Raw genomic sequence first — 25,792 nt, 5'->3', positions numbered from 1 at the left:
GCTTTGGGCCACTGGTCTCTGGTCCATGAGGTCCCTCAGAGACTGGTGACCAGCTGCATCTGCCCATCCCCATCAGGCCCTGGTCCCTCCAGGCCTGGGGCCGCCAGGTAGCCCTCATGGCTAGGCCGTCGCACCTGGTAGTAGCCCTGCAGGGGATTCCGGGCCACCAGGGCCGGCGGGCGAGAGGTGTAGTAGATTTCAGGGGGGCCAGGAGGTGCAGGAGGGGGCGGGGGCAGGGCCTCACTGGGCCCTTCGGGGCTGCTGTCCGGGTAGGAGGGCGAGTCCCGCAGGTTGGCCCCGCTGGCATAGAGGGAGTCCCGGCCAGGAGGGGAGGAGAGGGGCCGGCTGGTAGCCCCATCCTCTGCTGTGCAGCTCTCCGACTCGTCCAGATCACTCTGGTACAGCACCGACTGGGCCCGGGGCAGCAGCAGCGGCTCCTCCAGGGCCTTGTAGAGAAGTTCAATCTCGGCCCGGTCAGCACTCCCAGGCCCCCCAGCCTCTTCCTCACCACTGCCCCCCGGAACGGGCGGCACTGGGGGCTCGGGTGGGGGAGGGCCCTTGGCCACGCTGCTGCTCCCCCGAAGGTTGTTGTGAACCAGCTCAGAGATGATCATCTTTTCAAAAGCGGCAGCGTCAGCCAGGTTCCGGCCTCGAGGCGGCTCAGGGCCCCCGTCCCCTGGAGGAAAATCCCCGCTTCGTAAAGAGTAACTGTTGTTGAAGTTGCCATTTAGGGGAAGGGTGTCCATGCCACAGGCCTCTCTGCCTCCCAAAGGGTGCTCTGCAGGGCAGAAGAGGAGGAGGGACGTCAGGAGGGCGCCTATCCCTGGGCCCGGGTAAGAGGGGCTCGGCCACATCCCTGGGCTTTCTCTGCACTTGCCCCTGTTCCCTGGTGCTCTGGCTCATACGCCCTCTTCCTCACTGGCAGTGGGAATGCCAGGTCAGTAGCAGGTTGGTGGGAGAGGAGGGGACTGGGGACCCAGTCCCCCAGGTCTCACTCGCAATGGGAGTTCAGGATCTCAGCAGTGTGAGGCAGCCTGGGGTGACTGGGTCCAAATGGTTGCTCCTGTGTTGTGACCCGTCACCATCATTTCCCCACCTGAAGGCCCAAACTCAAAGAATACTGTCCATCTGACTGCCAATGGGGGTTGGGTGGGTGGGTGCAGGGCTTTATCCTTAAGTTGTCCTTCTCCCTAATTGAGGCCACCTGAGGCCACTACCTGTCCCACTCAGTCTCAGAAACTTCATCACAAAAGAGCCACACTTACTGGGTTCCCGGTAGCTCCCTGCAGGTAGGTGCCAGCCAGGAGAGAAGAGAGAGAAGGTAAGTGAGCTTAGACTGCAGAGTCCAAGACCCCAGACCCACGGTCCCAAGCAGTGATGGCACACTCTCCTCGTGGCACCGCAGCTACCTCCCCAGAGAGCTTTTACCTGGGGAGTTGAAGACAGGGGGCGAGGAGGGATTGAAGCCCACTGACTCAGCAATGAGGGTGTTGTAGGGACTGGTGCCACCACGGGGCTGCAGGACAGGATTGGTCAGCAGGTGGTTCCCCATAGTACCTGCTCAAGAGGTCAGAGATCACAAAGCTGCCCAGAGACATGAATCTAAGACTGGAGAGGGACTGGAGCCTGGCAGAGACCCCTTCTCACCTCGGTTCAGAGTGGGGGTACTGTTGATGTCACCTGCCATAAAGGAGGACTCTGTCTGTTTCCTCACCGTGTCGTTCCACATCCTCCGAATCCGGCTCTGAGGACACAGCCCAGACATGAGGAGGTGCTCAGTGTGTGCCCCCCTCCCCAAGCTTCCTCACTTGGCAGGACCATCAGAGGCTGGAACCAAGCACACCCTGCCTCTAGGACTCATTCGCGCCCTTAGCCTAGAGAGCCCAGCCTGTGTCCCACCTGGCTTCCATACCTGTGTCCCTGTGTAGTAGCGGGTGTTACTTCGCATGGCTGAGGTCTTGAGGGAGCCATGCGTGCCCCCGGGCGGGGAGCGGATGCAGCAGTAGGAGTGACGCAGGCACTTGCTATACTCCTTGTGCACCTGAGGGCGAGGAAGAACACCAGTGAAAGCAGACACTGGCCTCCTTGGTGACCATGCCACCCGCAGGACAGGTGCAGAGACAGAACCTCCCTGTCATCCTATTTTCCCTGTCCCAGCCAGTCAGTCTCACTCATTTCATTTGGGCCCATCCTCTTTGCCAGCTCCACTGACAGTTGCTCATTCATTCACTCATTTGTTCGTTCTTTCACCAGATTTTAAATCGGCACCTGGTGTGTGCCAGGCACATTTTAGGCCCCAGGATTGGAGGGAACAAAACAGCCACAAAGAAGGGAAGATTGGAAGGGAACGAAACACCTCTAGGCACTTACAGTTTAACAAACGGCAATAAAACATAAATAACAGCATAAATGCATAATAATAACATAAATGCATCTATAGTGTCTGATGGTATTAAATGCTGTGGAGGAAACTATGGCTGGGAAGGGGCTTGGGGAGTGTTGGCAGGTGTCTGTAGTTTTGAGTAGATCAAGGCAGGCCTCATTGCAAAGGAGGCATTTCAACAAAAATTTGAAAGAAAGAAAAAAGTGAGACTTGCAGATATGGGGAAAAGAGTTTCGGCTGCGGGAAAAGCAGGTGCCAAGCCCAGAGGAGGGACCGCATCTAGTGTGCCTGAGAGAGAGAAGAGAGGCAAGCTGGGCTGGAAGGCTGGGGTTTGTGAGGGGTGGAAGCAGAGAGGGGCCTGGCCAGACTGTACTGGGTGGGGAAGGCCCTGTGAGGACAGAACCCTGTGAAGACTTCAGCTATCACTGTGGGAAGCGGGGTCCATGGGACAGTTGTAAGCAGAGCAGCAGGCAACTCCATGTGTGTTCTTGTGATAGCTACTTCCTTTAGCCCCTGCCTCAGTCTTACCTTCCCACACCCAAACAAAAATCTGACTGACCATGGTTCCTTGTTGCTTTTGGGACAAACTCTGAAAATCTCTTAGCTTGCTTTCCCCAACTCTGGTCTGAAGTCCATTCTGACTCACGGTGACTCCACGTGTTAGAACTGCTCCATAAGGTTTCCTTGGTGTAATTTTTATGGAAGCAGTTTGCCAAGTCTTTCTTCCACGGAGTTGCTGGGTGGGTTTAAACCACCACCCTTTAGCTTAGCAGCCGACTGCAAACTGCTTGTGTCATCTGGACTCCTATCTGGAGTGTACCACCTAGTTATTTCCACCCTATCAATATTCTTCCAATATTTGCTATTTCCTGGTATACTTTTACAAAATTTGTATCTTAACACATGATTATTCAAGAAGGAAACGTTTTACCACCATGAAACCCTAATTGCTCAAGCAGGAAACGTTCTGTTTGGGAGGCACCCAAATTCTTGTCCCTCCCTCACACTGATACTGTCCCCCACTTTGGAGAAGGTACATACTTCTCTCACGTCTCCACTCTGTGCACTCCCACACTCCCACCCTTCTGGAACACTCCAATCTGTCATGCTTCCTCATGCCTCCCGGCCACTGTCTTTGCTTTTCGCCTCTGTGAGGCCTCCTAGGCCCTGAGCCTCTGCCTCTCTCACAGGAGGACCTTGTCCCACTGCACACTGCAGGCCTGTTCTCATGCACTTGTTCACCAGCGCCTCCCTCCGGAGTTCCGGGAAATGTCTCTGAGGGTCTGACCTGGGACTGGGTATCTGGGATAAGGGCCACAGAACCCCCACCCTGACCTCACCTTCTTCTGTAAGGCGCAGTGAAAGACAAAGATGAAGACCCCCTGGAAGGCGTTGAAGGTGGTAAAGAGATAGGCCATGACCACGGATTCCTTGTTGATGAAGAGGAGGCCAAAAGCCCAGGTGAGACCCAGCAGGAAAAGCAGCGCAATGGCCCCTAGGGCCCAGGATCTGGGGGGAGGTTGAGGGGTGGGCATGTTAAAAAGCCCGCCAGACAGGGGCGCATCCGTAGCCCAGGCCTTGCCCAGGCCGTGTGCAGGAGAGAGGGATGCTTGGGTGGCTGGGGCTGTGTGCAGAGAGCCCATGTACCCCATCTGAGGTAGAGCAGGCCCCAGGGGAAGCAGCCTGCTCAGCAACACCCAACTGGACTTGGGCCCGGGAGGTAGAGGGGATGGAGGCAGGGGTGGCAGTTTTGCTAACATGAGTCATTCCCTGGCCATTTTCATTTTTGCCCTATTTCCAGACCACTTAACTATATTTTAACTGCTGCCTCCTCTTTAAGTTGCCCTTAAAATGGACTAACCTTTTAAATGTAGCCTTTAAGCTATTTTATCTATAAAACCACAGGTTTTATATGCTAATTATATTTTTTCTAATAGCCATTAAATAGATACACAACCATCTTTGTACTTAAAATCCTGTCTCGGACATCAAAGGTACGAGGACTACATTTAGGGGACTCTGAGAGAGGCCAAACCCCACATGGTGGGCCGGGTCCTGGAAAAGACACAGGGGACAGGTGTGTGTATGTGTGTGTGTGTGCACACACGCGTACACGTGCATGTGCACATGGGTGCTCACTTGATGTTGTCGAGGCGGCTCGAGTCGGGCTTGAGCACGGAGGAGCTTCGGACCATCTTGTGCAGGGTCACCATGAGGAACACCAGGTTTACCTGAGGTGGGAGAAGGGAAGGAAGCTGGCCCAGGAGTGCCCTCTGCTGCCCTCAGTGAAACGACGTTACTGCTACAGCTGCTCACGGGCTCCTGTGCAGGCAGCCTCCCTGGAGAACCCAACACTTTCCACCAAAACACCCACCCCACTGACGTTAACTGGCCCATGCAGCTCTGTGCATAGTGCTGCTGTGAGGACAGGGACCATGTCCAACCATCTCTTGCTCACTTCCCACTGTCTGACGCGGAGCCGGGGCTTGGGCAGCAGCTCCTGAATGCCTGGACCTTCATTTTGGAGTTCCACAGACCCAATCTGCTTTCATTCTTTTAGTTGGCTGCTCAGTTCCAACGGTGTTATGAAACCAGTCCCTCTTGGGGGTTTGGGTGAATGGGAGGATATGGGGTCCAGGCTGGCCTGAACAAAGGAAGACGACACAGCACTGGGATACCACCTTCTGACTTACCACGATAACAAAGGAGACAGGGCCAATGAAACTCCAGATGAAGTAATTGTCCACTCGGAGCCAACAGCTGTAAAAGAAACGGCATGGTAGAGAAGAGCAGCAGCCCTTCTCTGCACTGGGAGGCCAGTGACTGAGGCTGCAGTCTTGGGGTCCCGAGTGGGGTTTGCCACTGAACAGGGAGCCAGGCAGGGGAAGCAACTTGAGGGAATGAGCAGGAGACACTCACGCCTTCTCAGTTCCGTAGCTACGGTAGTCAATAGCAGCCGCGATGCCCACCACCAGGGCTGGGAAGCAGTAGCCGCCCAGGTAGTAGTATTTGGTGCGGGAATACTCGCTCTCAAACACCTCCACCAGCAGCAAATAGAGATGCACACCCTCCAGACAGAGCCAGGAGAAGGCTGCCAGGAAGAAGTAGTGCAGCAAGCCAGCAAAGATGGGGCAGGCGATCTGAGGACAGAGCACCGTAGGTGAGGAGGGCCCCTGCAGGCAGCCACCTTCTCTCCACTCAGAGGTAGCTTCTCCCTGTGCCTGAAGATGGCAGGCACCAGCCCCACATGTGCCTGCCCACCTCATACTGAGTCTTGTCTATCCCGACCAGGAAGAGCAGCTCAGCCAGGAAGAGGTTGATGCACAGGTTCTTGTGGATGGTGTTGCGGTCCGTCTGCAGCCCCCGTAGGAAGCAGAAGGTAGAGATGCAGATGGCCAGGCAGACCAGAGAGATCACAATGCCCACCCAGGTGATGACCGACAGCAGGAGCTCATTGATGCGTCCCTGGTACTGGGGAAGGAGCAGGCACACTCAGGCCCTTGGGCTTGGACATGGCCAGGATCACCACCTCCCCTGACCCGCCAGCCTTCTGCCCTTTTCGCAGATGGGCCTGCTTCTTTGTGCTCTGGGAAGCTTGTGTAGAGGAGACAAAGGGGACACCCACTTCTCCCGAGAGCCCTGGGGAAGCTGGGACTGTGACCAGAAAGCTTCATGCCCCACGCAGACTAGCAGCCCGTGTATGTGAAGCTGGCCCATGCTGTATGCCATGCAAAACCAGATCAGGAGCCTGGCTGAGGGGCGGCACTGGTTGCTTACGATCTCTCGGTGAGCCATGAGCACAGCAAAGTTAGTGAGGTGGCTGCAGGCACATGTGGTATGTGTCTTGTTGGACTCCACCAGGCGGCAGCCCTGGGTCGACCAGTAGCCCAGCATGGACCGCTCCGAGTAGTTCCAGAAAGAGCAGTTGGCATTGAAGTGATTCTTGGCCTGTTGTGTGGTATGGCCAGAGATCAGAACCAGCAAGTCCTTTCTGTACCCCCTACTGCCACCACCACCACCACCACCACCAGCAACGGGGATAATGACAAGCCAGAAAGAAGTGCCTGGAACTTTCAGGCTCATGGTGATAGCCCAGGATCACTGGAGACAAACTGCTCAAGCTGTTGAAGGGAGGATGGCACACCAGGTGGGGTCATATCTGAGCTGCACACTTGCCCCTGGGGTGACTGAAGTCGAGGGGAATAAGAACAGGATGCTGGGACCCCCATGGTAGACAGGACACCTTGGCTCACCTCCAGGTGGGCCACAGTAAAGATGACAGGGTCCATGAGAAAGACACGGCTGGACTCCTTGTTAATGGATGCAGCAATGACCTGTGAGTTCACCACCAGAGAGGCGCCCCCTGGGCCACCCGTGCCAGCTTCTCCCGCCAGCTTCACTGTGGCATTCTCCGTGGACAGGAAGAGGCCCAGGTTGTTATAGAGGATGAAGACAACTTTGACTACACCTGGGAAGGCCAAACACTCTAGTCAGGCCATCAGTCCTCAAAAGTGCACCTCTACCCAGGTCCTCGGCCTCCTGTGGCCAGCTCCTCTACCCTCAGCCATGCTCGCCACTGGGACCTCTTGGGGAGCCCTTCCACAGGAAGTTCAAATAGTAGGGCAGTGGGCCCTTATTCCACCCCTTACTTGCTGTGTGACCTTGAGCAAACCACTAACCTCTCAGCCGCAGTCTCAAGTGGACCAGTCCTCCCCATGTGAGGATCAACTGAGCTGCTCACAGGAGCAAGTACTGCATACTCAGTAGGGCCTTGAGGACCTGTGGACCCTCTGGGGTTTGGCTGCTAACTAAAAGGTCAGCAGTCTGAACCCAACACATGAGAAAGATGAGGCAGTCTGTTTCTGAAAAGATTTACAGCCTTGGAAACCTTATGGGGCAGTTCTATTCTGTCCTACAGGGTTGCTGTGAGTCAGAATCGACTTGATTGCAGTGGGTATGTTTGTGTTTGGAGCGGAGGAATCTTTTTGCATTCGATGGGCCCCAAATTGTACTTGGATTTTTCAGCCCAATAAAAGTTAACCACTTCTCTGTGGAGACATAGCAGAGTCCTGGCTGCGGAACTGTGTTTCTGCCTGAGGCCCCACCCTGGAGCACTGACCATTGCGGCTGTTCTGCTTGATGGTCTTGGCTGATAGCTGAATGGAGTTCTCGCTGGGATACTCCTGGGGGAACACCAGCTCCTGCACCTGGCCCTCCGTGTTCAAGACTGTGACCTCCAGGACTGTGGGGACAGGGAATGGGAGGGCACATGGGATTGGGGTCTGTCCCCCATCCAGGGGCTCAGGCTTCAGAGTAAGGTTACGTGGCAAGGGTCCCAAGGCTGAGGGCCAGGGTGACAAGAATACCTCACGGTCTAGGGCCAAGCATGCCCGTGGTCAAGATTTGGGTCTGAACTTGGCATCCAAGGCCAGAGACTTCCTGTATGATGTGGCACTTACCCACATTTTGCTTGGCAGCTAGGAAGCGGGCAGGCTCCCGGACATTGTCAGCCAGCAGAAAAGCCCCCTCCTCCAAGACATCCAGGAGCATGGTGGCCGTGTGCACCTGCTCTGTGGCATTCATGTCCTTCCAGGACTCAAGAGCCTCTGGCCGCAGCAGATTGTCCACTGTCTCCACCACAGCCTGCACAGGTGGACAGGAGATGGCACTCTGAGACCCCACTGCCCATTTCCTTAGGGGCGTATGTTCCCTCCTCTCAGCCTCCACCCCCCAGTGCTGCCTGGGCCATCTCCACAACCCTGCACCAGCCGCCTGAGCGGGTCTCACCTTGATATAATCCTTGCAGGTTCTCTCTCGCTTGTGCATCTAGGGGTCGAGATGGAGGTGGCATCAGGCCCAGTTTCTGGGCTCCGCTTTCCTACTCCCAACTGTCACATCTGGGGCCCATCATCTTGCTCTTCAGTATAAGTCATCGGTAAGAGAGTCTTAAGGGTATCCCAGCACCCAGAACCATCTGAGACAGCATGGGAGTAAAACCCAGCACCCTTCAGGGTAATAACTACCTTATTGTAGTTCTTGCCAGCCGACTCACGCTCGATGGGCCGCAAGGCCTGCAGCTGGGCATCCAGGATGTCTAGCAGCTGCTCCATCAGCTTTACGGAGGAGGAGACATCGCCTGCGTAGATGGAGCCCCGCGTGTGGCGGGCCAGCTCACTGGCGATGTTGGCTGCATTCTCCCCACTTTTGATCTGTATGAGGGTGTGGGGGTGGACACCAACTCTGTCAAGGACTGTCCTGTTCACCCTGCTCACACAACCCTGCACATCACCACCCACCCCTCGAACCGCCTTCCTCTGCTCAAGTCCACCTCTCCCTCCACAGTAGGAGGCACTGCTCCCTCCACAGGCCAGCGAGGGACCCAACAGTCCCACATTCTAGACTTCAGGCCGTTGTTTCCCTAGTTGCTCTCCCACCCCTGCTGTGTCCCATGCATGGCCATCCAGGACCTGGTGCTCAAGTAAATGTCTATGTCTGGGAGGCGTGGCTGCTGCTGGTACCTTCTGGGCCACCTGGTTGACCCAGGGGGAGGTGCAGTTGCTGAGGTCAGGGCCCCGGGGGTTCCAGAGCCCCAGGGCTGGTAGACACTGGAAGGAGGCAATTCCTGCAGGGACAGACAGGAACAGAGAAGAGAGCCAAAGGAAAGGAGAGGAAACGTGGGCCAAAGAAGGGGCAAGGAGGCATCAGACAGAAGGGAATGGGCAGGCAAGGGCAGGAAGAGGGGGACATGGGAAGACAGAGTTGAAGCAGCCAGACAATCAAGAGAGGCAGCACGTGGAGGTGACATAAGCCACCCCTTGCTTCCCCTAAGCCCCATTCTCTTTCTTGCTCCCCTTGTCTTGCCTTGCCCGCCAATAGGCCAGCCCTCTGGCAAAGCCTCTCCCGGAAGCTCTCCTGGGTGAAGGCTCTTCCAATCCACCCTCTCCTGACCTAAGCACACGGCTCCCGCCTGCCTCCACCCCTACCCTGGGACTTCAGCTGCTCCCAGAGCTGGCCTGTCTCTCAATTGAAGCAGGAGCTGTGTGACCTCATCTGTGCTCCCAGCAGGTGCTCAATGGGCATTTAGGGGAGGGGAGCTACTGAGCTGCTGCTGGCCCTAGAGCTCTGCTGGGCAAGGGGGACACAGTGCTCTGCTCTCGGCCCAGAGGGGACAGACAACTAAGTACATTTACATTAAGCTAACTAGCTGGTCATCCTCCATCCCATCCCTTCCCTGGCCCAACCAGCAGTGGCCACCTCCAAGCCAGTCAAAGCGGATGAGACTGTGGTCTCTACACGTCCCACTCACCTCGTGTCCCCTTGGGGCAGGGCCTCTCCACCAGCATCCCCTGCTGGGTGGCTGGCCACTGGACCCGCCGTACCTCCCGGGGTTCACAGAAGAGCTCAGGGGACACGTGCAGATTGGGGGCCAGGGGCCGCCGGGTGCTGGGTGCTGGGGCTGTGGCTGGAGGCAGGTCAGGTCCCAGCTGGTTGATGGCACCCACAGGGTGCGTGGTGAGGGGAGCCCGGCGAAGTGGGGTGGTGGCGGCGGGTGAGGCTGTGCTGGTGAGTGGAGTGGGCCGGGCTGTGGTGGTTGTGCTGAGGGGTGGGGAAGTGGCCGGACCTGGAAGGGAGAAAGGGAAATGCCACAGCGTGCCCCCGGCACAGGGTCTTCAAAGGTCTGATCCAAGAAGGGCAGAGTTCCCATACACCCACATAATGTATCAAGAGACCATAAAAAGCCTGAAGTCTGGGAGAATAGTCCAGAGCTGAGAGGCAGGAGGAGGTGTCTGAGAATCACCTCCCCTACTCTTTCTTATTCCAACTCTGGTCTCTCTAACCCACACCATGTCCTTCCCTGCTGGTGTCCTCACTTCCTCCTTTTGAAGACAAGGCCAGACTGAATTGGTGGCTTTCTAACTACTGCTAAGAGCTGGCTCCAGGCTGGGGGGCCAGGAATAATGAGATTATAGAGGACCCTGCCCACATCAATACCAGCAGCCTTGCTTTTACCTATTTTATAGATACTCCCACCCAAATTCTGGCCCACTCAGGGTTCCAGACTGAGGAACTGCTCAAGCTTGGGGGAAAGGCAATGTGGCTTAGTGGGTAGGAACTCAGTGTCCTGGGTTTAAATCCTGATGTATGTGAGTTAGTCCCTCACCCACCCAGGGCCTCAGTTTCCTCATCTGTAAAGTGGAGACAAGGACAGTTCCTGTCTCATGGGTCATTGTGAGGATGAGATGAATTAACAGCTGTCACATGCTGTGGCTTCCTCTTACCCCTAGGTCCCCCAAGCCCACCTCCAGGTCTCCAAGAGCTCTCAGGATACTGCCCACCCAGGGCCCAAAGAGTATGGGCAGGCTCCTGGCCTGGACATGAGCTGTCCTCACCAGCACTGGGGTCGGGTGGCCCAAACTCCAGGCTATAGCGCACCACAAAATAGTTGTTCCAGACGTAGAGCTGGTTGTCACGTGGGTTGTAGTCAACAGAGGAGACAAACTGGTAGGGGTTGGGGAAGGCAAGGCTGACGGGTTCCTCACGATTGGCATTGGTGTTGAAGGCATAGTCCACGCGGTTGCCAGCCGCCTCACTGTCGTCGTCCACATACACAGAGCGCAGCACATAGAGGACACCGCACACCATGAAGGCGTTGGACGCTGAGCGCTTGTCATAGCCCGTCTCCCAGGTGCCCTCGAAGCGCAGAGTGTAGGGGTTGAGCTGGCTCACCACCAGCCGCCCGTTGTTGCCTTCAGTGGCATAGATGACCCACAGCCCATTCTCGTCCACAGCCAAGTCGATGTCGGTCTTGCCACCCCAGCGGTACGGCGAGGTGTCGTGGTAGTTGGCTGTGTTGATGACCGTCTCCCCACTCTTGATGCGCGTCCGGAGGTCGTACTTGACGATATTGCGTGTACGCTCCTTGTTATAGAATACGGCACCATCATAGACCACAAAGCCTGTGCCATCCACACGGTTGGGGAGGCGGTAGGTGGTGGTGTGGCGGGCAGCCACGTAGTCCTCCCATGAGGCGTACTCAGTCAGCGTATCCGTGCGGTAGGGGATCCAGGGCATCACATAGATGCGGTCCCCGGCCTGCAGTGGGTCCTTGCACCATGCACCAGACTGGTGTTCTGACTCATGTGTTGAGGTGGGCTCCAGCACCTTCTGTAGGGTCCCGGGGCACACGAAGACTGGTCCAGGCAGATGGGTGGGGAGAAGAGAGGAGAGGAGCAGGGGCGAGGGAGGGAGAGAGGAGAGAGGCAAGTTGGTCACGGCAGCCAGAGGGGCTGGGCTCTCCCCTCCTGCAGCTGCAGTCATGGTTGCTTGGTAGGGCTGGTGATGGGGAGGGGGTTCTGGGCTGGGACACCCCCCCCCTGCCCAGCTGCCCCTGTCCCTGGAGATGTCAACCCTGGAGGCCAGTAAGAGCAGGGTTAGTGAGGGGGAAGGTGGTGCCCCTCTTTCCTTCCCTGGCTGCTAAGAGACCCCACAGGCTGGGGAGAAGGGGTTTGGCATGGCTCCTCCAGAGACATCAATGTGCTTTAAATGGGCAGAAAGACTTCCCCACTGTAGTGACTCCTGGATGTGTCCTTCCAGGGACTTAATGCCTTCCCACTCCCTCCCCTCCAAAGAGCTAGGGTCAAGGGTCCCATCCTTCACCAACCACACCAGGACAGAGATAATTTTTTTTACTCCACTTTCTTCCTCCTGCAAAAATTGCAAGATAGAATGATATTTCCATACCCACTACGGGTGTGAAGTGCCCCTTTCCAGGACGGGGGAGGCATAGGGCACCAACTCTTCCAAGGGTCATGAAGCAGCCCATGTCCCCCCGATCCCTGAACCACTCAATCAATAACTGAGGGTTTCCTGAGGCCGGTCCCAGCCCAGAGGCCCGGAGAGCCCAGCCCTCCCAGGGCCCCAGGCCCTGCCCCAGCCGGCAGGGTCTCACAGGCTAGGCCCAGCAGCAGACACTGACACTGGTGCACATGGGGGGGGGGGGAGGACATGAGAGGGAGGGGCTCCCAGGAGAGAGGGCAGGGGGAAGGAGAGCTGTGGGGCATGAAGAGAGATGGGGGAGCGGCGAGGTCCTGGCTCCGAGCACTGGAGGCCACCTGGGAAGAAAGGATTAGTGCTGGCGGAGGAGAGAGGGGTGAGCAGAGAATTCACTCCAAGGCCTAGGCCCGACTCAGGGTCCCTCGGGGGTAGTCCCAGGTCCAGCTCGGAGGGGGCAAGGGAGGGAACCAGGTGCTAGGATAAAGACCCAGCCCGCCCCAGCCAGGCCCCCCACCTCCCCTGCCCCGGACCCCGATTTACCTGCGACCATCCCCGGCTCGGGAGGAGGGATCAAGGCAGCGCTGATGTCAGAAAGGTGGGGGGCCCCGCCCCACCCCCCCATTCCCTGAAAAGGAGGAAAACCTCAACTGCATCTCGTTGGCCACCGCTGGCCTGCCCACCCCTGCCCAACACATCCCAGCACCACCTGCTCCTAGCCCCTGTAAAGGGTGATGTGGCTGGCCTCCCCGCCTCTCTTCCTCCACCTCACAGCGGGGTGGTGCCCACTGCCCCTCCACGCAGGTGGGTGGGCCTCCCTCTCACTCCCTGCTAGCAGAACCCATGGACAGGCCAGGGCGAGGGCTGGGGGGGTTGCAGTGAATTCTCTGCTCCTGTTTGGCCTGTTACCAAAGCAGCTGGGCAGGCTGGGGACCTGGCTTAGGCTTGGGGGCTGCCCCAGTGACCAGAATGGTTCAGACTGTAGCCACTGCTCATTCCCACTTCAGCCTTGCCCTTCATTAGGTTTGGGGGGCATCTAGCCCTCCCATAGCCTTGTGGAAAGCCGGCAAGGGGCCCCCAGACACCAGGCAGCCAGGAGCATGCCATTAGCAGGGGGAAGGGAGCCTGAGGCACAGAGGTGGGCAGGGACCACAGTGCCTGTCCCCTAGGTCCTTCAATGCCCGTCTCCATGGATCTGGAGGGCCTTAGGCCTCTGCCACCACCCTGTCCCGGCTGCCCTAAGGGCCAGCCTGCACTGTCTGCCCCTCGCCTCTGTGCCTATCTCCCCTCTCCCCGGGCCCCCTTCCAGGTCCACGGCTGGCATCTGAGTTGATGTGTGTGTGAAGGGGGTGGTGGAAAGTCTCAAAGCCTGACCTGGTTAAGGGGCTGGGGGAGGAAAAACATGGTTAGAGGTTATAGGGGAAGGGGGAGCGGACGAGGAAGGGCTGCCTGGGGCCTTTGACAGCAAAGATCCCTCCCAAGCACCAAGGTCCCATATCCTCCTCTTTACTCCCCCTCACCCTGCCCCTCCCCTCGAAGAAAAAAGAATCCAAGGCTGTGCATCCAAACCGGGCCTGCAAGAAGAGTGTCTGGTGCTGGGTGGGAGAGAGACTCCAGGAGAGAGCAGGGAGGGGTGCCTCTTAGAAGTGGGGAAGGGGTGGAATGGGAGGGGAGCAGCTCAGAGGGACCACACCCCACCTCCCTCACAGGGGATGCTCCACAGACCGTAATTTCAAGGCCCAAGGGTTTCCAAAAGGCAACCCCATCCAGCCCTGCTCCTTGGGCCAGCCTCAGCTTTGTCAACTGCCCAAAACTTTCTCAGGTGCAAGTGAATCTCCAGCTACCACTGTCTCTGCTTCTCTGTTGATGGTTCAACAGGCAAGAAATTACGGTCTTCATGGAAGTCCCCAAACCCGCCTGTGCCCTCCCAGGGGCCTCTCCCTTCCTCTAACCACAACAGCCCAGAAGAAACCCTGACTGCAGCTTCGCAAGTGCGAAAGAGACAGAACCCCCGCGAGGCCCACCCCCCACCCCTCGGCCCCCCTTTTGGCAGGCTGCCCTCCCCCAGCTGGGAAGAGCTTGAGACCCCTCCCAGGACTGGACCCCCAGCTGGTGGGAATGGGGGTGGGGGGTGGGCTGGTGCTCCGTGCTCCAAAACAGCTCTGGGCCTTGGAAACGCCAAACGCCAAACCAGAAAGAACTTAGGAAACCACTAGGAGCCCAAGGAGAAATCTGCTCCCCAAAAGGAAAACCAAGGTATCCCACCTCCACCCCACCGCCCTCAAACCGGAAGCACAAAAGGCAGGGGAGGAGGAAGAGGAGAGAGCCGGCTCCCATAGAGCCCCAGCCGGGAGCTGGGATGGGGCCCTCCCCCCACCCACCCTGGATGCTTACACACTTCTCCTGAAGAGGCAAAAGAAGTATGAGAGGAGGCCAGGTCCCTGGCAAGGGCTGAGGACTAGGAAGGAGGCAGGGGGAGAGGAAGAGAGAGGCAGAGAGAGAGAGACAGAAAAGTCCTGCCCGAGCTCAGAGAGGAGCTTCCGAGGGTGTCTGGAGGGTAGAGACGCCCGTGGCAGCACCAGGGCTGGCCCCACCGGGAGGACACCCAGGGTGGGGTCATCGACTGGACCAGGTGGGGAGGGGAAGGGGGGTGGGGTCACATTAAGTATGGGCACAGGTAGAACAAAGTGTGAGTTAGGGGTTAGCATTGGTAACAGTGCTTTTACCTTTCTGCTCCACTTCTACTTTAAGCATCGGAAGAGAGAGAGAAAACAAATTGAAAAAAAAATGTGCAAGAAAAAAAGAGAAAAAAAAAAAAGAGATTAAATTGCTTTTGTTTCTTTTCTGGCAACACGCCCCCTTTTCCTTTCCTTCCTTGCTCCTGCTTCCCCAACCCCATAGGTAGCATCAGTTCAGCCCCCGCCCCCAAGTCCCTTCCTCTGGGAGTAGGATGGGGCAAGGGAGTGTTGGGGAGACGTCACAGAAAGGGGGAGACACACAGGAGGACAGAGACAAAGAGAGACACAGAGGTGGGGGAAGGACAGGGCAGGCAGACAGAGCCCTCAGATCAGAGGGGAGACCCTCTGTGCAGAGAAGGGGGCAGAGGGGCAAGGGGAGCCCCAGCTGGGGGATGGGCTCTGGTTAGGGGGCACCAGGGAGGGAGTGGAGTGGAGGAGCCACTCTGACCCCCTCCCACCTGCCCAGGCCCTCCTGCTGGCACAGGGGCGGGGGAGGGGGGATGAGGGCGTTCAGTGCCCAGAGGGCAGGCTGAACTCCTCACCCTCTGGGCTGGCCATGTTCAAGTCCAGCTGAGTTCCCCAGGCCCTCATCGCCCAGAGAGCAAACACAGAGAGAAGGTGGCAGAGCCAGACACAGTGACGGGGAGGCAGACAGGCAGTGCACCCCGGCCTCAGAGCAGACCAGGACGGGGAGATGGAGGCCAAGAGGTGAGAGGCAGGAGAGGACACAGACGGGGCCAGACAGCACACGGCGGGCACAGACACCCCCGCTCACGGGGAGCCCACAGCTGGGTTTCTCCCCCAGCCCCCCGGGCCCAGGAGCTGGGAGCTCTGCGCCTGCCCGCACCTGGGGGAGGAAGGGGCACGTTAGGCTGTGCTCAGCTGCAAGGCAAATCCGGTGTTAGTTGGGCTTGTCCAAGGGTCCCAGACACTCACTCCCCATTCTCCACAGTTGTCTTTACCACCCACCCCTGACCCGCCCTCAGCAGCACTGGGGTCACCCTCAGGGTAGGGGGCCCAGTCTCTGAAGCCCAGGGCAAAATGGCTGCCGGCCACTTCCACGAGGGTCTGCCTCCTGGTCCCTCCTCTCTCTGGGTGGCCTTGCCCAGGCCCTCTTGAGGCCCCAGCAGGGCATCAGTAGGGGCAGTGCTAGCTCTCAGCACCTCACCCAGGCCTGGCACATGGGAGGTGCTCAGCGATCGTTGGGGGGACAAATTAGCATCCTGCCTTCCTGTCCTCTGGCCTCACTTCCATTGCCCCTTCTTCTAGCCCACCTGCAGCTCTGTCCCACACACGTCTGCCGTGTCTGTGCTGTCTCCCCGAGGACTCAGGCCATCTCTCCCATCAGACTGAGAGCTGCCCCTGCCCAGGGCCCCCCTGGACTTTGTGACCCCCCACACACTTGGGCTCAGCTCCAGCAGGTCGCTAAACTCTGTCCCACCTCTATTTGCTGCCTATGTAGATTAGACTCCACTGAGATTTTCCCTGCCCTTTACACCACGTCTGCCTTGGAAGGAACTGCGTTACTCATCTGCTGTTGTTTTCGTTTTGATTGTTAACAGCAATACCAATTGGCAAGATTCACAGCCAGTGGTCACAACAAAAGCAGTAACTACCAAGCGTATGGCACGTACTAGAGATGCCGGGAACCATGCTCACACTGCCTGGTCCATAGATGGGGAAACTGAGGCTCAGGGAGGTGAAGCCACAGGGCTGAGGCCACCCGGCTGGCCAAAGCAGCACCATTTCCTTCACACTTATTGCTAGGGGCGCACACTAGGTGCTTTACCCACACAGCTCTACTTCCAGTGTCCCAGGGAAGGCCTTACTGTCTCCCCATCACAGATGCAGAAACAGGCTCAGTCAGCTGAAAAGAGCATTTTGGAACATCACTGACCACGTCCTGAACCACCAGGCTCTGAGCTGGGCACTGGGGGTGGGTGTTGTAAAGACAAAGCCTCTGCTCTCAGGGAGTCTATACTATATTCAGTATTTAAAACTCTGGGACTCAGTCTCTAGCCCAAGGCCAAGTGCTTGACATGCACAAACTCACGCCCCTCCCCTCTTTCTGTGGCAGCCCAGAGAAATGAAGTCATTCGCTCAAGGTTTCAGCACCAAAAAGTTCAAGAGCCAGGACTCGAACCCAGGCTTAGCTTCCCCCGTGCTACGCTTGCTGCCTCCCAGCACCTCCCCACTCCCCTGCTGTCCCAGACACGGGGTAGGCAGTGTCCCCAGTGCTGTGGGGAGGCTTCAAGGAGCAGATGGGCGTCCCCCTTGGCTGGTGGCTGGAGGCCTCAGTTGCTGAAAGGAAAGGGCGAGGAGTGAAAGAAGAAAGTTACAGAAGTACATGAGTGATCCTGTTACCCCAGCGCAGTCACCTGCAAGGAGAAATCAAAGGTTGGGGGGAAGGCTGGGGTGGGAGTGGAGAGGAGGGAGAGTTATAGGGCTTCCTGCTCCCTCTGCCCCCCATGCTCAGACACCCTGGTTGCCCTGCCTCCTCTCCCCTCCACCCCGAGGCCCTACCTCCAGGTGGTTGGCTACATGAAGCTGGGAGAGGAAGGGGGAAGGGGTGAAGGAGAGGAAGGAGGGAAAAGAGAAGGTGGGAAAGAAGGGCGATGTTGAAGGAAGGGTGCTGAGGAGGAGAGACCCTGTCTTTGTCTGCTCCCCTTGGCCGGGTACAAGACAGCCAGGCTCCTGGCTCCCCAGATCACCTTTCTCAGGCTCCCTGGGGACCACTGACAGGCCAACATGGCAGCACTTCCCTTGCAGACAGGAAGTGCTATTACAGTAACGGACAAACCAACCAGGAGACAGGAATCCGCTGAGGATGCCCCCAGCCCTTCACACAGGATCTGCCATCAGGCCTCAGAGGGTCCATCAGGCCTCAGAGGGTGGTCTGCCTTGCCATAGCTGGCAAGAGACTGCTTGCTGGATTGAGTCCAGCTTCCGGGACTGGGAGGGTATACAACAGGAAGGAGTGTGAAGAAGGGACAGGAGTCCGGGGATGTGAGGAGTGGGGAGGGAGCAAGGGAGAGGAAGTGAGAGGGGTCAGGAAGGAAAGGGTGTGAGAAGAGGAGGGAGCCAGAGGGTTTGGAGGGCAGCAGTTCCAGGGAGATGTGAGCGTACAAAGCAGAGCACAGGAGTGCGACTGAGTGAAGGGGTTGTGAACAAGAGTTGGAGAAGGTGCCCTGTGAAAAGGACAGAGTCTGTGAAGAGTGGGGACCAAGTGTGGAAGGGTGTCTTGCAGAAGAGAGTGTGACGGAGGGAGCAGGCCCAGCTGTCCGCTAAGTGCCCAGTGCACGTGGCAGGTCAAGGTGTCTCCTCCTCGCTCACTCAGGAAAAGGGCCCATATCACACAAAGAACAAGATGACTCACTGTAGGGAACACAGTCGTACTGCACCTCCAGGTACTTGTAGGTCCCTGGACAGGGGTCAGGAAAGGCATCGGAGCCGGCGACCACCACACACTGGGTGCGGTTGTTACACCTGCGGAGGAGAGACAGGGAGCTGGGAACAGACCTAGAATGGGGGGCAGGCCCCTTTCTTTCCCAGCCCACAGGGTCAGAGCAGGAATAACTAAACCAGTTCCTAGGCAGTCAGTTCTGACACATGGTGACGCCGTGGGCTTTAGAGGAGAACTGTGCTCCGTTGGATTCTCCACAGCTGTGATCTTTCAGAAGTACATCCCCAGGCCTCTATTCTAATGCACCTCTGGGTGGGTTCAAACCACCAACCTTTAGGTTAGCAGTCAAGTGCTTCATCATTCGTGCTACCCAGAGACTAACCTCAGGGAAGGAATGAACAGGAATGAACACACAGCCCCCATCAAAACTGGGAAGGATCAGTGGGGCTGGAGACCAAGAGCAGAGGCCTTGCCTGGGTGTTGTTTTCCGTTTCCTGCCTGCTTGCTCCTTCCCACTGGGGAGGGTCTCCCCACTCCACCCCGTTACAGCGTTGAACACAGGACTGGGCTGGAGGATGTGCCCTACAAACAAGCTGCCCTTTATCACATGTGTTACGGTACTATTACATCCTTGGTATTTTTAACTTGACTTTAAAGCCCTTTCATTGCTCACCAAATTAGCACATGAGGCCATACGTGTGTGGTGCTATCTTTCTTCAGAATGGACACATCTTACTCTCAGAATGTTCAGTGTCCACCTCCGAGTGTCTCAGGGCCAAGCGTGGTCCACGAAGCACTCTTTGGGCAACGCTGCTTTAAAGAGTTACAGCAAGAACAGGAAGGAGAAGGGCCGAGTCCTCACCGTGTGGAAAATCCATCCCTGAGTCCCCGGGAACTCCCAAGTCCCTGTCAACTTCTCAAGAGTCTAGCTAATATGTAAAGGGAGACCTACTTAATAGAAACAAACAAAACACAGATATCTGCTGTCCGTCTATCTGTCCTCACAGGGTCTCCATTCTTGGAGTGGGCCAGGTCTAGACCAGACAGGACTGCAACCTGCCTGTGAGTGTGCAGGGAGTGGTGCATGGGGCTTCGTGACAGGTACAGGCAGAGTGGGCCCTGTGTCTTCCTTTCAGTCCTACCCTCCACTAGTCAGTGCTCACCACTGAGGCAGAAATGCCAGGAAGGGCTAAGGGCCTGCCAGGGAGGGTAACAATGGGGGCATGGCGGGGGTCTACTCATATTTCCACCCATCCTACCGCCTTCCTTACAAATAGAACACTTGCCTCAAAAAGTTAAACAGTTACCACAACCTAGCAACTCCACGCTAGGTCTACACCCAAGAGACCTGAAAGTAGTGACTCAAACAGATACTCGTGCTCCAGTGTTCACTGCCCATTATTCACAACCAAAATGGAGACTCTTGCCAAAAGGCAAGAGACGGCACTAGCATCTCAACAGATGACAGATACACATGATCCATCACAGCTATATAATGGAATATCATTCGACCGTAAAGAGGAACGAAGTTCTGATACATGCTACAACATGAACTCTGAAAACATTACACCCTGTGAAAGAAGCCAGACACAAAAGACAAGTGTACCTTCCATTTGTATGCAATGCCAGGATCCACAGAAGCAGGTTAATGGTTGTTGGGTTAGGGAAGGGAAGGGAGGGCTTATTGGGTAAGGGTTTCTTTTTGGGGTGGTGAGAACTGGGTAGAAGTGGTAGTTGCACAACACAGCCTGTCCTATATGCCACTGAATCATGCCCCTTTAAATGGGGTATTCTGTTATATGAACTTCACCTCAATAAAAACACAGAAGGCCCGCCCTTGGTGGGAGATTCCATGTCCCAGCCTCCCCTGCAGCTAGAAGAGCATGTGACCAAGTGGCAAGTGAGATGGGAGAAGGCTTCACTATGCCTTTAAAGGGCAGGGCAAGGGGAGGTGCCCGCCACCTCACTGCACATGCTGACTGACGACAGGCAGCAGTGGGGATCTTTAGGTCACTGTGTATACTTTGGGGTGTCTGTTACCTTTCAGCTGCCCCTCACCCCACAGTAACTGCTGCTCAGTGCATGCATCCCAGCTGGGCCAGGTGCCCCTCAAGGCACTGGGAACAGTGGAGACCAACTCAGACGCCACAGCAGGGGAACGAGGGTGAAGGTGGTAGGATGAACCTGGAGGGGCAGGAGGGATGAGGAAGCAAATTCCCGAGGAGGAGGGGCACAGCATAAACAAAGGCTCGGAGGCTGGAGTGGGGCTGCCGGGGGTGTCAAAAGACAGCAAGTGGAGAGGAGGAGTGAGACCGCTGGGAGAGGGGGATGAGTGTGCAGAAGGCAGCCAGGAAGGTGCCTGGAAGTGGCTACACCCCGCCCAGCCCACCTGTCTCAGCAACCCGACCATACCCATCCCCTGCCCAAAACTCTCCTGAGGTCCTCCGTTAGCCCAGACCCATTCTGGGACCCTCCACCAACATTCACGGAGCCGCACAGGCTGGCCCGGCCCCTCCCCTCCTACCAGCCTAGGTCTAGGCCCTGGAGTGAACCTGGCTCTCAGGCACTCGACACAAACTGCGTGAGCATCTGCCGTGTACCTGGCTGTGTTCTGGGCACTGTGGACATGGTAGTGATGGACAAAACTCCCCAGGCCCGTGAGGCTAACAGCCCAGTGAGGGCAGGGTGAAACCACACACACTAAGAAGGCAAAGAACCAGATAGAAATACAGACAGAAATCAGGGCTAAGAGAAAAATAAAGCAAGGTGGGGGCTGCACATTTAGAGAAGGTGGTCTGGAGCCCTCAGGAAAGGGAAGGAGGAGTTCTGTGGATGTCAAGGAACAGCATCCCAGGGAAAGGGAACAGTCACTGTGGAAGCTCTGAGTGAGAAGAGCCTGACGTGTGTAGGAACAGGCTGGGGCGGCTGGAGCCTAGGAAGCGGGGGGAGGTAAGGAAGGTACAAGGGAGAACGTGCAGGGCCTTCTGTGCTGCAGGAGGACTTGGGGTTCTGCTCTGGGAGAGGTGGGAACTGTGAGGATTCTGAGCCCGAGGAGGACCGCCTGAACTGCCTCAGGCGCTCGTAGGTGCACCTGGCCCGGGGGACAGGCGGTAGCAGGTCAGAGGGGCAGAAGAGCTGCTAGAACCCAGCAAGAGACGGCAGGGAAGCAGTGGTCAGATCTAGGCATAAAATGAAGGGCGAGCCGATGGGCACTGTAGGTGGATGCTGTTCGTGTGCACCAGGCTCTAGCCTTGCACTCACACTGCCTCACCCTGGGACACCCTCCCTCCACACACGCACACTCTCACGCCTGCACTCACACACACATCCAACACACATCACCCATACTCACACAGCCACATGTTCACTCACACTCACACACAATATACAACCACATGTCCACTCTTACATTCACTCACACTCAAACACAATACACAACCACACTCACTCTTATATTCACACACACAATACACAACCACACATACACTCTTACACTCACACATTCACCCACATTCAAACACACACATTATCTTGCTTTAGTCTGGGTGTAGGAGTCATCTTTACAGAAAGATTGACTGGACCTCTCGTGTCTGGGTTAAAAGGTCCCCTACACTCCTGTGACACTTTTACACTGTCCTGCCATTGCTTTTACTTTGCAAGGTCTTCTGCCCCCCACTACCTCAGAATAAGCTTCTGGAGGGGATGAGGGGCAGGGTAGGCCAGTGTTGGGGATAGGCTATTATTGGGAGCTAGGTCCCAGCACTTGGCTGGCACTCACGAGACACGTCTCGACAGGATGGGAGAACGGATGGGGTGCATGCAGGATGGTGCTGTGTGTAGGCACCTCCTCCGAAGCCAAGCCATGGCAGGTGGGTGGCTCACCTCTGCGACATGATCTTGAACGCATCCGGCAGGTAGCACTGCACATTCTCCATCTGGAAGGGGTCGGCGTCGCAGATCTTGTCATCCGTGCGCCCATAGTTGGCGTTCTCCACCATGATGACGTCGCTGCCTGGGCACCGCAGCTCGATGGGGTAGCCCTCGCATGCCAGCTCCCGCCGCATCAGACCGAATGGGAGCCCGGCCCGGCTCAGGCCTGCAGGGAGGGGTTGTCACAGATGACAAGTAAGGGGTCACTGAGTGCAGCCTCTGCCAGCCAGGGAGGAGAGGCCCTGCCGAGGGGGCCCTACCTCCAGCTTGGCTGCGCCAGGAACCTCAGTTTATTCAGCTGTAAAATGGCCTTTTCCCATGCCCAGCTGTGCAGTAAAGAACTTAACCTTGTCCATCTCCAACTAGGCTGTGTCAGGGACACTAGGCCTGCAGACCTCAGTTTACTCTGTGCCCACCTATGCAGTGAAGGGTTTACCAAACCCAAAGACACATCTGGCGTTGGCCCTTGGCTCCCAGGAGATCCTTAAGCCCTTAAATCATCCTGCATTATGGCTGTGTCCATGCTTATCTGGGGGCCCCAGGCCACAACACTCCCATAGGGGCCAGAGGCTGAGGTCAGGCACACAGGTGGCCAACCATGTCCATGTGTTCAAGCCCCAGTAACAGTCCTGGGCACCATCGCTGCCCAGGACTCCAGGGGCAGAGGTTACCTAGGGGCCCCATGTGTGCGGTTCCAGCACCCCACCCTGGGCTCCTCCCCGGCTAACTATCACCTGTGTCATTTCCTGGTCACAAACCACAGCCTGAGCAAAACGACTTTCAGTGAGTCCTTCCAGTGAATGAAAGAACCTGAGGGTGTCTTGGGGCCCTTGAACTGGCATCTGCGCCCATTCCCTAACCTTCCAGCACCCCGTGAAGGAGCAGAGGGTGAGTGGCACACACTCCTGTCTTGGCAGAGAAAGCATAGACCTGCTCTGGCTGCGGCCAGGGAGCGTGTCCTTCAGGCCAGGCCTCAGCAGTGTGGGTCAGGGACCGATAGCATCAGGTACCCCCTGAGGGCTGGTTCAAAATGCTGATTCTGGGCCTTGCCCCAAATGTGCTGAATCAGAACCTCGGAGGTGAGGCCAGGAGCCTTCCCTCGCCTGGTGAGCCTGACACACACATAAGCTCAGGCAACCTACAGCTCTAGCCTCCCCAGGCCTCAGTTTCCTGATCTGTAAAATGGGCACCCAGGGTTGGACTGTGGGGAATCCATGGATTAGAGAATGCTGTCAGACAAGGCACTGAGCCTCTGCACCTGGGAAAACCCCCAGGGTCGCCATGAAGGTGGAGTGTGGTCTGGGTAGGAGGCCTAGTGCCTGGTAGGGCATCAGCACATGGCAGTCCCCACCCTGGGCTGTGTGGGGTGGATAGCCTGGGCTCAGATCCCCACTCGTCTAAGTCACTGGCAGTCGCTGGGCCTTTGGCTCCTCCCGAGGTACAGTTTGAGGGACTCGATTTGCCACGCGGGCCAACCCCCTGGCCCTTGGCAAGATGCTAAGGGCACGCAGCTGCTGTTACTAACCCTGCTCAAGCTGCCACTCTGAGCAGGGCAAGGGGCTCAGGCCTGGTCCACTGCCAAGGCAACTGCTTTCTCTAATACTGGTCCCAGTCACACCTTGCAGTGTGCAGGGGGAGGCGCTGATACAGAGTGCCCTGGAGGTGCCAACTCGGGGACTGTTCTTTGCAGCTGTAGGGCATGACTGCCTGGAGCACCAAACTGCCTGAAGGTACCAGGGCAGGAGGGGAGACCAAGCAAAGTGGCCTTTCCTGGAAGATGGGCCTGTGCTGGCTGGGGTCCCCTGGCTGTGGCAGCTGGGTCGTGGGGTTTCTTAGGGTGAGTCGAGTCCCAGTTGGGGAAAAGTTTTACATGTGTTCCTCTCAACACCATCTGCTCCCCCAGCTAATTTTAGCTATTCCCTCGCTGGGAGGGAGGGCTGGGGGGTGGAGGGCTGGCTCAGGCGGGCCTGGGGGTGGAAGCAGCGCCTCTGGGCCTAGCTGGGGCTACGGTGTAGGACCTGGATGGGCAGAGAACATGGGGCGGCAGGGTGCTGCTGGCTGGGCAAGGCCAATGCCCAGGGGCCCCGATGAGCAATGCCACCTTCACCTTCAGGCCCTCATGGGCGACGCTGGGAGCAGGGCCATGGCCAATGCCCCTTACTCAGGCTGGGCTAGCCGGCCAAAGCATGACCAGGGCAAGGGGTACAGCCAGGAGGCCCCTTCCCTTGGCCTATCTCAGCGCCTGTGCCCGCCAGCTGCCACCAGAAGCTTAATTGAATAATCGGGTTGGGTGGGCGGTGGCTCGGGGTGCTAATTGTGGCCTGCAAAAGATCCCGGGGCCGGCACAGGGCCGAGCTGGGTAATTAGTTGTTTTTAAATAAACGTCAGCGGGCATGCTTTAATTAAGCCTTCTTCCCAGCGAGAGCTTGGGAGATGTAATCACAGAGAGAGAGACACGAGACGGAAGCGTGTAGGCGCACCAGGACGGCATGTCCACATCCCAGGGGGCCACAGCCATATCCCCAGCTCTGGGGCCCCCAGTGGGACAGCCCCTGGAGCCCTGCTGGGCAACTTGTTGGGGTACAGGGACGGTCAGTGGCTCCTCAGAGGTGGCAGGGTGCAGTGTGACCCCCAAATCACTCTCAGGCTGGCCCCCTGCATCCTTGGGTGGGTGGGCAGCTCTGGGTGGGGCCCTACACCGTGCACAGGACAGCAATGTGCTCAGCCTGCATGGCTGCTGCAAGCTGCCCTGCTGGCAGGTTTTGGAGATATGGTCCTTCCCCAGTCCCAGGAGCACCTACCTTGGGTGGCTGACGTGACCAGGACAGCAGTGACGCAGAGGCTCCAGAGCACAGCGGCCAGGCGGGCCATGGCGGCAGCAGCCAGAGGCGTGTGCGGAGCTCTCAGTGGCCTGCTCGGGGGGCCTTGCCCCGCATCACCGGGCGGGCACCAAGGCCTGGCCCACCAGCCTGGGGAAGGACAGGAGAGTGAGGCGCCATACTGCCAGGCCCAGGACATTATCCTTTCCTCCTGCTAGCGGTCAGGCCTTCCCTCCCAGGGCAGTGGCAGCCAGCACCTCCCAGGGGCCGGCTGCAAGGACAGAAGCTGTAGCCTCGAGCCAGAGGCAGACCTGTCCTGGGCACCCCTCCCTCTGCCTCTCAGGACAGACCCACTGCCTGGGCACCTCGGACCTCCACCTTCCCCACAGGAACCTCCTGGGAGCACAGTCGTGTCCAGTGGCGGGGCAGCTCACGAGGCAGCAGCTGCAGACAGCACACCTGCACCCGGGCAGGCCACAGACCCCGCGCTGGAAGCCCCGCTCCTCCATTCCTAATCCTGACCCCTGCCCGCTCGTCACCATACTCGGTACCCTCACCGGCCAGGAGGAGGATACTGGACCTCGTCCTCGGTTAGGACCCAGGTGTCCTGCTCGCAACCTCTGGTCGTGGGCAGGAATCCAGCTGCCTGCCCTGAGCCCCTGCTTCCTGTCTCTGGCATCTTGTAGCTAATTAGAATGCGGCTGGCTGGCGCCATGGACGGGGACAAGGGACGCCTGAGTCCCCTCTT

The 25,792-nt window shown here is 57.5% G+C and overlaps 1 protein-coding gene across 1 annotated transcript; it reads right to left on the bottom strand.

Moving 5' to 3' along the window:
* Positions 1-35: 35 nt before the first annotated feature.
* Positions 36-25,096, bottom strand: ADGRL1 (adhesion G protein-coupled receptor L1). Its single transcript, XM_007954357.2, has 23 exons — positions 25,027-25,096; positions 22,178-22,391; positions 18,269-18,378; positions 14,881-14,895; positions 10,774-11,574; positions 9,690-10,004; positions 8,902-9,005; positions 8,407-8,592; positions 8,171-8,209; positions 7,843-8,026; positions 7,503-7,625; positions 6,637-6,851; positions 6,161-6,331; positions 5,645-5,854; positions 5,303-5,523; positions 5,077-5,143; positions 4,523-4,614; positions 3,724-3,892; positions 1,913-2,041; positions 1,648-1,744; positions 1,429-1,557; positions 1,266-1,283; positions 36-778 (listed from the first exon to the last, which is right to left on the bottom strand). Exons 1-23 carry the CDS (start codon positions 25,094-25,096, stop codon positions 36-38), a joined length of 4,422 nt encoding a protein of 1,473 aa, XP_007952548.1.
* Between the last annotated feature and the right edge of the window lie 696 nt (positions 25,097-25,792).

The sequence above is a fragment of the Orycteropus afer genome, unplaced genomic scaffold (assembly GCF_000298275.1).
Source record: "Orycteropus afer afer isolate SDZICR_OR568_19922 unplaced genomic scaffold, OryAfe1.0 scaffold00460, whole genome shotgun sequence".
Classification (NCBI taxonomy): Eukaryota; Metazoa; Chordata; class Mammalia; order Tubulidentata; family Orycteropodidae; genus Orycteropus; species Orycteropus afer.
This window is presented reverse-complemented; position numbering and strand designations above follow the sequence as displayed.

Coding starts and splice junctions, on each gene's coding strand:
- ADGRL1 (XM_007954357.2), bottom strand. CDS start 25,096: ATGGCCCGCCTGGCCGCTGTGCTCTGGAGCCTCTGCGTCACTGCTGTC. Junction 22,392..25,026: donor GGTCACGTCAGCCACCCAAG/GTAGGTGCTCCT, acceptor CCCTCCCTGCAG/GCCTGAGCCGGGCCGGGCTC. Junction 6,332..6,636: donor TTACTGTGGCCCACCTGGAG/GTGAGCCAAGGT, acceptor ACCACACAACAG/GCCAAGAATCACTTCAATGC.